Here is a 15,743-nt window from a genome sequence, read left to right as displayed (position 1 = left end):
GTAGTATGATAATACCCGTATAGTATACCATGATATTACCCGTAATTATATCATTGTAATTTTTTTTAAAAAAATAGCAAGAGGTGTTATTATTGAAGAACATTTTTGAAATATTTCAATTTAAGCAAGAAACGTCAAAAATACAAACCAAACAAACCCAACCAGTCCCGAAATTATAGTGCTGTTAGACAGTCCAGCCTTTATTTTGGAGCTTATAGATCCTGTTATCTGATTGGCTCACAGGCCATAATATGGCGTGGCGGAATTTCCCTCAGGGGTTTTCAAATATCCCGACCTTTTTTGGCCGATAATATTTCTCACAGACAACACACCCTCAAATTTGTAAATCATTAAGGGATGCATCAACCTATTCAAAAAATTGCCTATCCTAATTGGTTAAATGGGCAAATAGTATGCTTTAATATGAATTGTTGGGCAAATATACAAACGTTCGTGTGTTTTTCGCACTAAATAAACAGATAAGCACTGCAAAGGCCGCCGGTCAGGGCTAGGACGGAAACACAGCATGCTAGGTGGCATCGCTAAACAGGAAACATTACATTTCCCACGGGGCAAAATTTTTCGACATCAATTTCAATTACATATTTTGATAGCAGTCAAGAACATTGTTGACATTGTTTACGAAGCAGTTGCAAACGTTTTTTCTCTTTTTTGAGCCATCGTGTAAAAGTAATGCTTCTCGTTACATTACGGTGTACTGCAGAGTAGATGGTCTTAGAATTAGAACTAAAATGTGACGGAAAAAATAATTTGAAAAATAAAAATTAAAGCCCAAGGCTTGGCTTTTTTGTCATTTTTAAGTGTCGTTCGACGTTGTGGATTAAATATATTGATCATCACCTAAAATAGGCAGTGAATACAAGTTTACGTTGTTGCAGGACTTGCGTCGAGGAAAATCATTAAGAAGTTCTCTTGAAGTTATTGAATCTTGAAGATATTGATGACTCTATATTTGACGGAACCACAAACTAAAACAAATCACGCGTAAAACATCCTCATCCCCCTAGTTTAGACCTCCAACAACTTGACTTGCGTTGGGTGGATTGAACAGTACACGATAAAAGGTGGATCGCAAAAACAACACTGACGCTAAGAAGTTAAGCAGTTGAAACGGATGCAGATATATATCCCTAAATTTCATTTGCATTTCAAGATAACCTACTCCCATTTACGATGCAGGTGCGGTGCCCTGAAGGCGGGTTTTCACTAAGGGGAATTCTTCGATGGAGCGAAATTTCATGCTTTGAAAGATCACAATTGATTTGAAAATCAAGCGAAAAATATCATTCGAACCGGTTCTTTAACAAACCCTAGTCCCTACTCCCTAGACGACTAAAGGTTGATTTTCCCGAACTATTCTGATTTGCTGTTGAGGTAATCGCATGGTTTTGCTCCTCGTAACCTCATTTAATGGAGGGCGGAGGGCGAAACGGGTGAGCTCGACCTTCAGAGTATGCCGTGACAGTTTATCTGTTGGTGGGCTAAAGGCGCAAGTTTAACAATCATGCAGCTGTTAGCTGGATGATAACGTTTTGTATACTAATGCAAATTATTGCGACTCGAACTGGTTCTATTGTGAAGTATACATATTATATTATAGCTATACATATGACTATTCAAAAAGCCACGAGTCAACTCCCACGATGGTTAGATCATAACTGCATCCCTGTGTATTTTAATTGTTTACTTTATCATGTTGTATGGCCTTTCATTTCATTGTTATTTCTACCGGCATGATGCTGTTAAAATGTTATCAAAACCTCTTCTAAGTCGCCTTTGTAATATAAATCATCAGGTATAGGACACAGAGAATGGAAAGAGGCAAGGAATTGTTTTGATATAACGAGGTGAAAGAAAACTAGCCTGAAGGGAAAAAGGGAACCGTATTCTGGTCTTCGATATTTAAGCCCAAAATATTACTAATATTATTTGTATTATCACATGCGAGTCACGAGTGGTCAAACTGATCCACGATCCTCGTTTTATGTAAAATTTGAGCAGACGCAATGGGTGTTGTCTGCTGTTTCCGCCAGGTCAAACCTGATTTACCCAAATTATTTTCCTAATAGAAAGTTAGCGTGATACTTTTTGTTGCGGCAGTGATCTTTTAAATAAACGACCGATTGTATTAAACCTACAGTAAACGCGTTAAAGTTTTCTCTCTTTGAATTTTTCGCGCCATTTCCGGAGAACAATGACCGATTGATTTAAATACAGAAAATAAAGATAAATTTAGATCCGCACTATTTCACATCGGTGAGGATGCCTTGTTCACTACAATTACGACAAAATGAAAACTAGGCTTTTACAATCATTCAATGGGCTTTACTTCGCTATTTGGTTGCGCGAATGCAATCTAAATTCTAAACAATAGTAAAGTTTTAATGATGTTGATTATCAAACTCGCTCCGTTAATTATCTTATGATCTTATCTAGAATTATTTTAGCGCAATTGACGCGCCCGAAATGCGACGCCAAACTGGCAAACTAGGCCTATAAGTATGTTGCTTACTAATGTAACAACACTTATGTTAAGTGTTTGAAAGGAGACAATAGACAATTTTCATTCATGTCACAATTCTTGGTTTAATCAACAGCTGTTAAACAAACACAATTCACGAATTAAGCAACTGTATTGTTTAGTCGGAGTTTGTGTTTCTGTGTTCGCGATTTCTGATGTCCCTCTTTTTTAAGCGACCGTCCACTACTGACATCAATAAACTTTGCCTGGAACCAGTTAAGAGCTCTCGCATTTGTAATTTTGTGTATTGCTGACTGCTTTCCAATTTTCAAAAATGTTCAAAGCGAGATTTCTTAGCAATTCTAGAGTGTCATGACCCTAACTCCTTCTTAGTTTTTTTTTACCTGTAAACCTGACGCCCTCTTTGTAACATACCGCGTCCACTCGTCCAGGACCACGAGTGTCATCTGTCATGCAGCAAAGTTGGTGGAATTAATGCTGCTCCAGTCACTCTACCTTCCTCCAAAAGAAAGTTATATGTTGCACAAGCATTGGCCTGGAAAAAACACAAAAAAAATGAACAGAATACAAGTATACCAAGCTGTTACTGAAAAGAAATATGACCATCAAAAAATAATTATAACAAGGATGCAATTTATGGAATCAATCTATTTTTTTTCCTGCAAATGTACTCATTGCTCTTACTGTGTCTTGGACTTCCAAAGCAATCCTTTTCTTTCTCAACTCTCTGTGAATTTCTTTATCTAACTTTACAACCTTATCGCCTGTTCCAATTACAATAATATCTAAATGATAAGTAAAATATATACAAATGTATAATATGATGTAAATCAAAAACAAATTATATCATTAATAATAATAAATTTCTAATTTTTTCTAATTTCATTAATAAATATGGCAAGCTTATTAATGGTGAAAAATTGTAGCTACTAAAATCAAACAACTTGCCTATAGGTGGTTTGACAAGGGTAAATAATTCTAAACTTTCAAGACATATTTCATGAGGATTTTTTACCTAAACAAAAATAAAATATATGAAGTGAGAAACAAAAACCCTCCTTCCTGTCAGTTGTGTGCCCTTGAAAAACACCAGATGTCAGAACTTCATCATCACTATACAGAACACATCTTTTGATCAACATCATTACCTTCCAATGCAAAAATAAACCTGGTAATATAACCAATGATCCAAGCACTCTTGAACCATGAACAACAAATCCTTTGGGACCATATCTGGTGACATATGCTGGCTTGTGCTTGCTAGATCCCTCTTTTGGATGTGTGATAAAGTTTACTGAAGTTTTCATGTGTTCATCCTCAATATCACGATACATCTGACTTGATGTTTGGATACTGCAATGAAACGAATGGTCAACTTCAAAAATGTCTAAAATTCAACTAGAGATTCCAGACTGTCATTTCGGCAGTGAACAGAGAAGATATTCCTGCACCTTTGCTAACTGTTAACATATACTGTGAATAGGTCTGGGGCTTGAATCTGCGCTATATGCAATGTTTAATTTCGTAATTTTTATATCAAGAGTCGTTTGTGATTTTATGACATAAACTTATTAATCGACCGATGACCATCATGCTGATGGTTACGGTCCCACTAAAAACAGCCCGAGACCGCCCGAGAGTATAGAAAAACCGCCCGAGAGTAAAGTAAACCGCCCGAGACTTCGACGGTCCTGTCAAAATATTTATTACTACTATTTCACTTCACTTGTTCAAACAAATTCAAAATATGTGAAAGTTTGGCAATTTCTAAATCCCTAATGTTATGAGCAGAACCAATGCGCAGAAGCCGGCTGAATAATAAATGTGACATGGTGTTGGCTCTAAGAGCAGCAGATGAACAGGATATAGTTCAACTGAAAAAACTCTAAACTATAGATCTAGAGACCTTTTATTTTAAAATTGATTGAAATTTAGGGACGAACCAGTCATTTTTTTTAAAGGCATGGGGGGGGGGTAGAATCTGAAAGATGAATTACAGCAAAATATTATCATCAAAAGTTGTTCGTTTAGCAGCGAAACACATATATTTATTATACATTGATATAGCTGGTATACGGTATGCCGTACATTAAATATATATTGATATGACTATAGCAGTATTCGGCCCTTTAACAATGTTGTTGAACCTTGTCCTTTAGAAGATTTCTGTCAGCCGCTTTTTTAAAGTCTCGGGCGGTTTTTCTATACTCTCGGGCGGTCTCGGGCGGTTTTTAGTAGGACCCGATGGTTAACGTAAGACTTTTCGCAAAAATTTTCAAGATTACGGTCAAGTACAGTCTTGATTCGATTTATTTGCTCAACTGTGAAACCTAAAACTATTATATTTTATAACTGAAAATACTCAAGCACACTGTGTCAACTGCCAAGCACGCGATTAAATGCCGGTATCAAAATCTGGTATAGTTTTCTTGTACCCATGCAGGCTTGTACATTAAAAAGAGATAAGACATACATACCTTCTCCATACGACTCGAAGACAATTCTTGAAACTACCTCTTTTGAACCTTACAGAAAGCATAATATGATCAATTCTGTCTATTTTACAAAATTTAGAACATAAAAAACAAAATTCTCAACAATATAAAGTTCGCCGCCATATTGCACCGATAATTACACGCAATCTTACATAAAGTAACGGCAACGTGCAAATTGACAAATTCCATTTTGTGAATTGTGACCATTGGACCAATAGTGTCTGCCTGTATCAGTGGTCTGTATGTTTTGTAAAAAAATGGCCTAAAATCTGCACAGGTTTTCTAGACCCAAATATTTCTGGGGTGACAGCTGGCCCCTGTTTTCCGTCCCGTACACTATGCCAAAATGTATCATGTTGAGTTTAGGATCAATTCATCAAATGGTGAATCTATGGTAATGGTATTGGTTATGTGGCAAAGCGCGCGGAATTTCCGTCGCTGCCCCTGCTATTTACTCAGTCGTTATGGTGAATGGTGATGCAGCAGAAATGAAATCAGATTATAATTTATTAATAATTTATAGATTTTATATGATACATCTATTTACACTGAACTATGTACACCCGGCAGAACAACAAAATTAAGTTTCAGTAAGGACAGATCAAACCACACAAACGGTAGTCGGCGCATATTTAAACTTCTTCTGTGGCATAGAAAATCACTGATTAAAAATAAAGCTAGAAACATCAGATTTGCAAGTGAACACGTATATCTAAGTCTACTGTCTACGCCGGCAGTGTATGTACACTTTGACAAATAGCCGACTCGTTTTCATACTTTCTGCTATACGTTCAAGCTAGATTAATATTCAGTTCACATTTCTCAAAAGAGAGTATAAATTTGCGACGACTTGCCGTTCGTTTTTGTGCTGATCATGGTATAAATATAATAAGAGATTAAGAGAAACAGATAAAAAGTGTGTTGAAGCACATATATCTGCTTTGAATGGGCCCTGAATGCGTGTTATATTCAACGACATCTTCGGATAAAAAATATTCAAGAACTGATATGAAACAAAACTAATCAAAACCCAACTTTCACGAAAACAGTAGTAAAAAATATTCTGCATTTAAAAATCACACCGATTCGACATAGACATCTTTCCAATATTTTTTGGGAAGTTCCGGAGTTCTGTAACTGCTTTGATAGTGTTTCTCTTGGAACAATGGATTTTCCACTGTCATATCCTCTCCCTAAATAACAAAACACTGTATTATTATTACACTGACTGACACAAAGACACGCACTAAATAGCGTGTTCCTATTTTTTGTTTCATAGTCTAGTCTGTCTAGGTCCTATCAGGCATCAATTGGTCGCCCAAATCACGGCTGGGATTATAGATGTGTAAAGAGCTAATATACGCTCAGCTGATAGTGACATAACCGTCCAACACGTTCAACTTAAAGACGTAGGAACCAGAACGCAGTCACTTATACGTAATATTTTGAACAATATTCATAGCTTTGCAGAAAATCAAACGCAATGCAGTAAATGACAGTCATCGACCTCGATCTGAGTCTGATTATGAAGATAATGGACCTATTCGGTAATTACGTCACATTGTCTTAAATTTAGAACCACCTTAAATGAGATGGATTTCAAGTTTTACTCTCACAAGCTATGTGCAAAGATGCAAAACATCCTTCTATAACCCGTGCATGAAGAATAATCATTTTGACTAATAAGTATGGAAATAAGCCATAACGCGGGAACGAGGCTCGCGGTCTTGGCCCCTTAGCCTCGTTCTCGTGTTATGGCTTATTTCCACATTTATTGGTCAAAATAAAAAATTTTTCATGCATTTGGTGAAGAACAATGTTTTGTAACTTTGCACGTGGCTCGTGAGAGTAAAACTTGAAATCCATTTCATTTTAGGTGGTTCTAAATTTTAAACGTTGTGATGTTAAAATGTTGTGACGTAATTGCCGAAAAGGTCTATTGCATTAATGCATTTTACCTATTATCCATAATTTAGCTGCATGACAAAATTTAATTTCAACCTACCGAAGCAGCTAATCCGGGACATTCATAAATGAAATCTTCGCCATCCTCAGAATCAGATTCTTCGTCAGAAGACTCGGAAATATACACATCAGGAATACTTTCATTACTCGCTCTGTGTAAAGAAAAATGTAAAGTAAGAGAATATGTATAACATTTGTTGACATTTTACAATTTAAGTCTGTTTGAGCGTTTTCATTGCTATATATAGGGGAGTAATGTCCTGTGAATCAGTACAAATTTTTTTGTGATCTTTAGATCATTAAAGAAAGATGCTAGTATATGTATCCACTTTCTAATAGTTTAGCATTACCCTATAAAATATATTTTTCTAGGTGAATATTGGGTTTTCCAAGTTTGCTTTTAACAAAACAGGGAATCATTTACGAAAAAGAAACTATTTTTACAGATTCAAAGATAATCAAAACTGTGAAAGAAGAAGTATCTCACTGATTCCTTTTTACTATCAGGGTCAGTATAAGACATTTAATTTTGTAAGATTTAACGTATACTCTTTTATTTAAGAGCGGAAAGTGAAAGTCATTCTTTATTTGTGACCGAGTTTCTCTTGCAAATTTACCGCCTAAAAGAGACAATTGTTCAAAAATCTGACTTGTTAACTGAAAATTCGTCTGCAGCATTTACATGTCTTACTTTAACAAAAAGAATTTCCGCCTATTTGGACATCTTCCAAATTTCGTTTTGAAAAATATTTATGAAATGTTTTAAAAGTGAAGTGGGTGTATTTTAGAGTTAGACAACAACACATAAGGAGGAGAAACAAAAAGCCTGTTATTACAACTCCATGCCAATGATTTGCATGGTACGCCCTGAAAACTTGTGTTCGAGTGTCTTAACGAAAATTGTACGAAACTACTTTATATATACACCCGCACATATCCGGCCCTACCTCAACTTAATTGTTTACTGAGGTAATACTGCTTTTTTAAAATCACATGAATAGGAAGAAATCTACCAAAAAGTATTTGCTGCGAGCGAGGCGAGCAACCCTATATTCTTGACGATTATATTCTTGACGATATTCAGCGATTTCAGGATGATTTTTGAGCATACGTACTGCGCATAGTACTGCATAGACCACATTGTACTGCGGTTTCATCCTATTGTGAATGCGTAATGCTTCATATTCACACTTATGTGCGATCTCAACTCGGGAGAGTATTCTCATCAGCATAAAGACGATATAATAATGTATATACGTTTATCATATTGATATAAACAAGGTTTTTGACACGCAATATTGCCATTAATACTATCCTGAAGACTAGCCAAGAGATGACTGGGGGAAGATAAAGGATTCACTTGCAACATATTTCACTCACTTACAATTTGTAATTCAAAACTAACGGATCATTTAATGTACATTCCTAAAACGTGCACAATCCGCTGTGACAACTAAAATGTCCATCAATGTTTCCGAAATACTTATACTCTTTGTTATTCTATGCAATATACTTCCCAGGTTTGATCGAAAGTTTTTTGTGTTCTTCTACCCAATGATCCCAAAACTGCACCCTATTGTATGACTAGAATTACGTGAACATTCTAACTTTCGTAGGGGGTTATATGTGTAGCCCTCTCGTACGCGTTCCAAGCGAACGAATCTTCTTATATCGTTACTACAATATGTCTAAAGCGTTACATCATTCTTACTTTATAATATTGATGACAGGAACACGAGGCTTTATCAAAGTGGGAGGTTTTGGCAACGAATTCGTTGTTTGTGGTGGGATTTTCTGTAACAAAGAGAAAAAAGGGTAACGTTTTCCTGATTATGCAGTCTGAACAAGTCAGAGAGATATTGCTCTAAGGAAAAAATATGCGAAATAAAGTGTCTTATAGGAAATTATTTTCCTGTCAAGAGCATTTTTTCAAGGAGGCTAAAAAGGATTACTGTGCCAAAAATGGTTACTACATTTTTTGTCATGGACACCCTGGTTGTAAAGGACATCTGACCGATTTTATGAGATGTCATCAGAACACTCTCAACTTCGTCATTAACATTCGGCGAGTTTATGAATTTGTTTCATGTTATTAATGTTGATCGACTAAAATAAATTCCTTTAAATGTGACGTCATACTTAGAATTCTTCTTCGTGATCATGGCCGTAGTTGGGCTATAGTTGGGGAGAGGGGTGGAAATATCATGCGTATCCCATGCATTCATTTCACTATCTTACTTTTTCTCTTTTTTCAACAGTTTCAACTTTAGTGAATATGATGTCATCGAATGTCCTGGACCGGTGTCGCGGTTTTACGTGTTTTGTTTTATTGCATCTAGCATGTGCCTTCCTTCGTACGGAGAATACGTTTGATGCTGTTAACAATCTGAAAAAAAGATTATTCGCTATTTAGGCAGAGTCTGACAAAATGGAAGAAGGACTATTACGACAGTTAGTCAGCATGTTTGGTATTCACATAAATGTATTCCGAATAGGTGGTTGTTATGTAAACTCTAGATGGTTGTTGAGAAAATGAGGGTTGTTAAGTTTTTGGCAAATCAATTACTTACTCAAGCCAATTTTGACTTCCAGCTAAAGTGATCGCACCAAACGGTGTCATTCCCAGACCAAATCTTATATCTAAAAAATGATAGAAAGTTAAAAAAGAGTGTTACTGTATAAGCATTCTTCTAATTTACTTTCATACTTTCACGTTTTCCCTTAGTTCAAAAGATCGTAGAAATGATTTCACTTCAAACTTGCACCATCTATTACCTTTATATTGCTCAGGGTTGCATTGTGGGTAGCATTAAATAAGCTGACTCATCATAAAAATATGTATAGATGTTGCTTCTCAATCAATATTATGAAAATTGTGTAACTATTGATAACAATCAGGATATTGGCAAGTGCCCTGTTAAAATACTCATGCATGTATGCATGACTAACAAAAGTAATGTCTAATTGTCATTGGCAAAGTGTACTGTGACTGGAGTTTCGGATCAGGAATGGGCAAGGAAATGAAGGAATACTTTTACTTATACTAAGTCTTCATTGCGAAACTCTCTACGAGAAAACTGCTGTTTGAAGCTGATTTTTTTCAAACGATGTGTACATGCAAATGATGATATTAGGGACCTTGAGATGCACCAAACTACGACGCGGACGTGACATGAAACAACGACTAGTGTTAGGAATCCAGTTTTAATTTGCTTTACATACGGTTTTGAGTTTTCTATACGGGTCTTATACTTTGTTTACCAAAAGTCTATGATTTCTTAGTTCTGTTGTGAGACTGTGGAAATAACGAAAGTATATTACTTCACGTCCGCGTCTAAGTCTAAGATTTGATGCATCTTAAGATCCCTAGCTATTACAGTAAGTAATACTCGGTAGAGTTTCAGCTAACTTCGCCAACTGAATCGCGGTGATTTTAACTCCTAAGATGGAGATGGTTGCTATTACGTAACCTGACTAACTTCTATTGTTGTATGTTTTTCTGAATCCAGGAAGTGATTTATGAGATATTATATCACCAAAGCAATTCGTTTGCATCGGCAGCAATATTTGCATTTCAAAGCGAAATCGCTATAACCTTAGCGAGTCATGCATTAAAGGCAGGAAGTAGATGATATTCAAAAAAATTGTGAATAAGTTATATAATAAAAATTATTATCATTAATACACAATAATTACAGACTTTGAATGATCAACACACAGTAAATTATTTAGATAACTGTGTCTAGATTTGGGCGAACCTTTTCCCGAGTGATCCTTCAAAAATTGTATTTATAATTCATATAACATTTTTCACATTCATGAGGTCAACGAATCAAGTGTTAGGTTGTGTTAGGTTAAAACGAAAGAGCGTTTTATCATATTTATAAGGAATACTAATGAACGTGGTACTCAGTTATCACGAAATGAATAAGCATGACTGATTCGATCACATATTTCCTGCTGATGATCTGACTTTATACCCGCCATAGTTATAGGGATTTCGACGTTTTCAATTTAATATTTGAGTATTATTTCAGACACATGCTTACACCATCATGCAAAGTTCTTTGCAAAAACATCTAATACTTTGCAAAAAACATCTTGTTTAGGACCCGTTTAGCCAAAGAAAGGGAAGTTCATACGATCCGATTTTGGCGGATCCAATTCACCTGTTATAGATGTTTTGAATTGTATATGGGCAGTCCTGCTTTTATCAATACCCAGGCTTTATCACTGGCCTATATTCCATGTATGTATACGTCAATAGTGAATTGCATTTGGATCCGAAAAACTGGATCAGTTTGAAGTTTGAATTTCGGAACGGCGTTTTTGAGCAAAATAATCTAAGCTTGAGACTTCATAACCTGACCTTAGATGGTGATAATGAGATTGGAGACATTGAAGTCACGTTATATATACGTACACGACTACACGCACCAATTTTACTATACTATATACACTTTATTAGTTTATTGACACTGCAAGTTTTCTCACCCACAATACAAAGCTGAAAGCCTGCTTCAAATATTTAATGCCCAGCAGCTGTCATATCCAGACTAACAATACACGGTATAGCTTTATAATTCGTATTCAGCAACTAGCTGCAATCATGGTATTGACAGATAGGGTGAGAGTAATCAATAATTCCCTTATATATATGTAGAGTTTAGGACCATTTGAGGATGTTGATCTAGGGTATGTGTATATATCGCAAACTTCGTGTAACTTCGTGTATAATGTTTTTAACTAAAACAAAAGCTGCCAGCTCAAACATTGAACCCTCGCATTCATGATACCAGGCTTCAGCATACACCAATGAATGTCAGAGTGATTGAGGAGTACCCAGGGAGGGTATAAGCCGGGCAGAGCCAGAGTCAAGACAATAATTTATCGCGTTGCCAGTAATCATGTAAGACAAGAGAGGTACGTTGAAAAATGATATGAAATGACTGATAAAACCGTATTAATTTTTAAGAAATATACATACCTGAAGGCACTGGCTCCTGTTCAACTCGATGTGCTGGCATCCTCCGTGCAAACCACTTGATGTACCAAGACAAAGTACAATAATATTTTTCCGCTTATCGGCTGCCAAAGTCAACGCTGAGGAACTGCTGCAGTTGCTCCTGTTAGGTTTGTGAGCCTTCGCCTATCTGTTGTTGTTATTCTCAGCTTGTAGAATTTAAATAAGCCACAAGCTTATATATAAATGACACCCAGCAGCGATTCTTGATGATATTGACTTTTCATGACAATAGTTTGATCAATGTCGAATATTATTATTATCACGCCTCAAATTACAGATGACTTGAAAATAACCAGGCAGAAGACGTCAAGATTCTTTTGTCTTTCGACTGTAATCTTGTAGGATGCTAAGATAAACCACAGTGCATCTTGTTATTTATCCAATGCGGCGACCACGCTGAGCTACGCCTGAGAAATGATCATTGAATGACCTTTATAAGAGTCTTTGACGTTATACAGTAAATATTTTCCATTCCCTACGGAACTTATATATGCAAATGATTATTCTGACGCACGTAAAAATCTAATGGTTATGGCTGGGGTGTATGATTTGCATAAAAATTCATGGCTATGTTATCCATCAACTAAAGTTTATTTTGTTACGAGGAGGGAAAACATATTCCGTTTGACCTCTGCCTCAAAATCGGCTGAATCTCTGTGGCTGAATGCCACCGTCGTGTGACTCGTGACTTCCTTAGCTGACTTAAAAGGTTATGAGGTCACTAGCTAAAAACTTAACGAAAGCCGCCTTCAGTAGAGTTAGACATATTAGGTGATAAAAAAATTACCCCCGGCTCTTGAGACACGTAAAACTCAGAGTGGATGAGTATGAGTATTGAGTATATGACTATAATAATATATACTAATACAGATGTTCTTTCTTATGCCATGGTGATAGAAAGGTGTGATTGCAAGGGGTTTCTTTCGTTCGAGCCAATCACTAGAAGTTGCATGATGTGAAGACAGTGAAGTTATAACACATTTGTTTAACCGCAATACCTATCATTATATTCCGTTTCGACATCATGCATGTCACGGTTTTAAAAATTAAGAGAAAAAATAATACTGTTTTTTCATTTGCTTGTATAGTTCTGTATTTTACACAGCAAAATGGCATTATTAATGCATAGGTATGTTCTGTGTTTAATAAGTCTTCCACTTCTTTGCATGAAACAGCGGTGAAATATATTCACATTCATAAACCGCCCTATACTTATCGTGGGTGTTTCCTTCCTCATTTCAAGATACCAAACTGCTCTAATAAGTGTCGTTTCTATACCTCTCAAATTGTCGTTAATATGGTGACTTCTCTGGCATTCACTCTGCATGCATATAATTATTTCAAGCCCACGTATACGATGATACATTTAAACAATTAAACATGAGTGGAGACTTCCACTCGCCATTATACCGAAAGAGCTTTGACGTAAACATTGAATATTTTATTTTAGAAACATGAAAATATGAAAAATACAAAGAAAATTGTTTTTTCGTCCCCCTACCTCATAAGCTATACTTGGACTTTCCCCCATCGCGTGGTAATGGAGTAACTTGAAGTTGGCTTTACCTTAGCTGTATTCTCAGTTTCTTTCTGTAAAAATCCCCTGTTAAACGATTCAATCTTGAAAACTTTTGTATATTCTTGTTGGGTATACACAACTGATACAAGGCTTCGTTTTAGGTATTTTTTATTTCAATCTCGAATAGACAAATTCTGCCACATTCGGCTAGAGACCTATTTTGAAAACGAGGCTGCTTATAATGTCGTCTACCGAATTTCATTTTTTAAAACTTTTTGTCTGTTAGAAGCTACAGCAAAGTAAGGGTTATTCAGCTGATTTTTTTTCCGAAAATTCCTTAATTTCTAAATTTTTACTAAACTCGTTCCGGGACGATACTCGCTACAGGCATGTCTCTTTTATTCGAATGAGTGACGTATGATATACGTAGCGACCATCGAAAAGACTATACACCTAATAAAGCTTGCACGTATTGTTGACAAATCAAATTAGGTACAGCACACATGTAAATCAAATGAGATTATATGTGAAAATATGAGATTATACTTGTAATAATCAAAGATTAGGTAAGTGCGTTCGATTTTTTATTACCAAATGATTTTTGTACTCTAAATTTTCTATGGACTTTTTCTTGCTAATATACTGCGAAATATGTCAGTATAACTCTAGTAATAGAATAACAAAACATTGAAAAAAAAATACGATTGCAGAAAGACTGCAGAACAAAATGTGAACATTTGTGCTAGAGTTAAAGTTCATAACTCATGTGGTCGCATCCATAAAAAGAGTGTACAGTAATAGGATTATAAAATCAAGTACGTCACACACGAAATCGAGGCGAGACGTGAGACATCTAAAATCTAAAATCGAATGGCATGCCGTGAAAACCACGCGGGACACCGCGCGAGTCAGAATTAGAATGGTTCTCCTTCGTCAAAGAAGTCTAACGACAGGTTTAACAACGATTCAGAACAGTAAGAACACTACATAAAAAATCGTTTTTGCTCTTTTCTTCAAAAATTCCTTGAAGTTCCTTGCACTGGTTCTCCCATGCAGCTTAGTTTTATTATCCAACTAGCACAGCCGTCATGACTTTGATCTGAGATCTTTCTTTAATATAATCTCATATTTTGAAAACTTTTTTCCCAAATCATCCCACTATATTCAAATGTTGCGAATTAGACACGAAGTATCCAATAATATAAATCTTTTATAATGGTGCAATCAGCCATTTCCCAATAGAGTAGGGGACTGGGTCTAGTCGCGAACCGCAAGGCCATCTATTGACTGTTTGGAGGGACAGGAAATATAAGTCTGCAGCCATTTGTCCCTCCAAACAGTCCATAGATGCTTTGCGGTTCGCGACTAGAGCCAGCACCCTGCTCGATTGGGAAATGGCTAATTTCGCTTTCTGGTTGGCAAATTGGAATTGCCCATATATAGTGCTACCGTTTTTATAAGGAACGGGTGCAAAAAATATTGACCAATATATACTCCCACACACACAGAACATCACATTATTCACATAGTGGAAAGTTTAGATTTAAAGGCACTTTTGATGATATCGATTTTCTTCAAAATAGCTGTTAAAAAATGTATCTGTTCAAAGCTGAACTAAGTGAATAATTATGAAGATAACAAGCTTCTATTAAGTTAAATGTCACGCTTAATAATTTTGATTGTCAGTGAGTAGGATATTGAGTTTATATTTACTAAAATACAAAAAGTATGCTTTTTGCTTTTCCCAAGTCCCCGGTCCCCGCATCTTTATTCCTGTTCAAAAGAAACTAGTTTCGAGTTGTTTCAGTCTTCATGATCTTTGATCTTTACTTTCGAGTTCATTAAATTAATGAATCTCTCGTTAACACACCACAACTTTACCGCTTTAATTCAACCTAGGACCATTTTAGATGAAATGCACTTCAAGTTATTTTCTCTCGGGTTATATCTTGGCCATATCGTTCTGAGACACTTGCAGGGAATTAGGAAACAAACATAACACTAAGCGGAATGACCGCGTTTTTAGCCTGTCAGGCCCACTGATCAGGCCTTACTACAGCATGAACACTTGCTACAACTTGCACTCCTAATTAAACTTATGCTTGTGTGTATGATGAAAATAGTTTCGGTAGTGAAAATCGTTTTGGACAGGAAAAAACATAAAACGTAGTACAATTTTGCGTGATAATTTGTACGCGAGAAATTTTTCGGCTTCGGAGGGACATAGAAGCGACA

General features: G+C 36.0%; 2 protein-coding genes across 2 annotated transcripts; both read right to left on the bottom strand.

Moving 5' to 3' along the window:
* Nucleotides 1-2,581: 2,581 nt before the first annotated feature.
* LOC114518988 (NADH dehydrogenase [ubiquinone] 1 alpha subcomplex assembly factor 3-like) lies at nucleotides 2,582-5,127 on the bottom strand. Its single transcript, XM_028539041.1, has 5 exons — nucleotides 4,981-5,127; nucleotides 3,652-3,856; nucleotides 3,452-3,518; nucleotides 3,188-3,288; nucleotides 2,582-3,038 (listed from the first exon to the last, which is right to left on the bottom strand). Exons 1-5 carry the CDS (start codon nucleotides 5,040-5,042, stop codon nucleotides 2,946-2,948), a joined length of 528 nt encoding a protein of 175 aa, XP_028394842.1. The 5' UTR covers nucleotides 5,043-5,127; the 3' UTR covers nucleotides 2,582-2,945.
* A 409-nt stretch (nucleotides 5,128-5,536) lies between these two features.
* On the bottom strand, nucleotides 5,537-13,616 carry LOC114519170. Its single transcript, XM_028539254.1, has 7 exons — nucleotides 13,491-13,616; nucleotides 11,951-12,396; nucleotides 9,534-9,603; nucleotides 9,202-9,349; nucleotides 8,675-8,757; nucleotides 7,004-7,115; nucleotides 5,537-6,191 (listed from the first exon to the last, which is right to left on the bottom strand). Exons 2-7 carry the CDS (start codon nucleotides 11,988-11,990, stop codon nucleotides 6,075-6,077), a joined length of 570 nt encoding a protein of 189 aa, XP_028395055.1. The 5' UTR covers nucleotides 11,991-12,396; nucleotides 13,491-13,616; the 3' UTR covers nucleotides 5,537-6,074.
* Between the last annotated feature and the right edge of the window lie 2,127 nt (nucleotides 13,617-15,743).

This window comes from Dendronephthya gigantea, unplaced genomic scaffold (genome assembly GCF_004324835.1).
Source record: "Dendronephthya gigantea isolate DGI-Jeju-01 unplaced genomic scaffold, DenGig_1.0 000012F, whole genome shotgun sequence".
NCBI classification, from domain to species: domain Eukaryota; kingdom Metazoa; phylum Cnidaria; class Anthozoa; order Malacalcyonacea; family Nephtheidae; genus Dendronephthya; species Dendronephthya gigantea.
This window is presented reverse-complemented; position numbering and strand designations above follow the sequence as displayed.

Bases quoted from the DNA above. Each gene is read 5' to 3' on its own strand.
- LOC114518988 (XM_028539041.1), bottom strand. From the start codon at position 5,042: ATGCTTTCTGTAAGGTTCAAAAGAGGTAGTTTCAAGAATTGTCTTCGA. The intron at 3,289-3,451 runs GCAAGTTGTTTG...CTTATCATTTAG, and splicing joins CCTTGTCAAACCACCTATAG to ATATTATTGTAATTGGAACA. The intron at 3,039-3,187 runs GTAAGAGCAATG...TGTTTTTTCCAG, and splicing joins CTTTGGAAGTCCAAGACACA to GCCAATGCTTGTGCAACATA.
- LOC114519170 (XM_028539254.1), bottom strand. From the start codon at position 11,990: ATGCCAGCACATCGAGTTGAACAGGAGCCAGTGCCTTCAG. The intron at 9,604-11,950 runs GTATGTATATTT...ATCATTTTTTAG, and splicing joins ACAGGAGCCAGTGCCTTCAG to ATATAAGATTTGGTCTGGGA. The intron at 9,350-9,533 runs GTAAGTAATTGA...TCTTTTTTTCAG, and splicing joins GGAAGTCAAAATTGGCTTGA to ATTGTTAACAGCATCAAACG.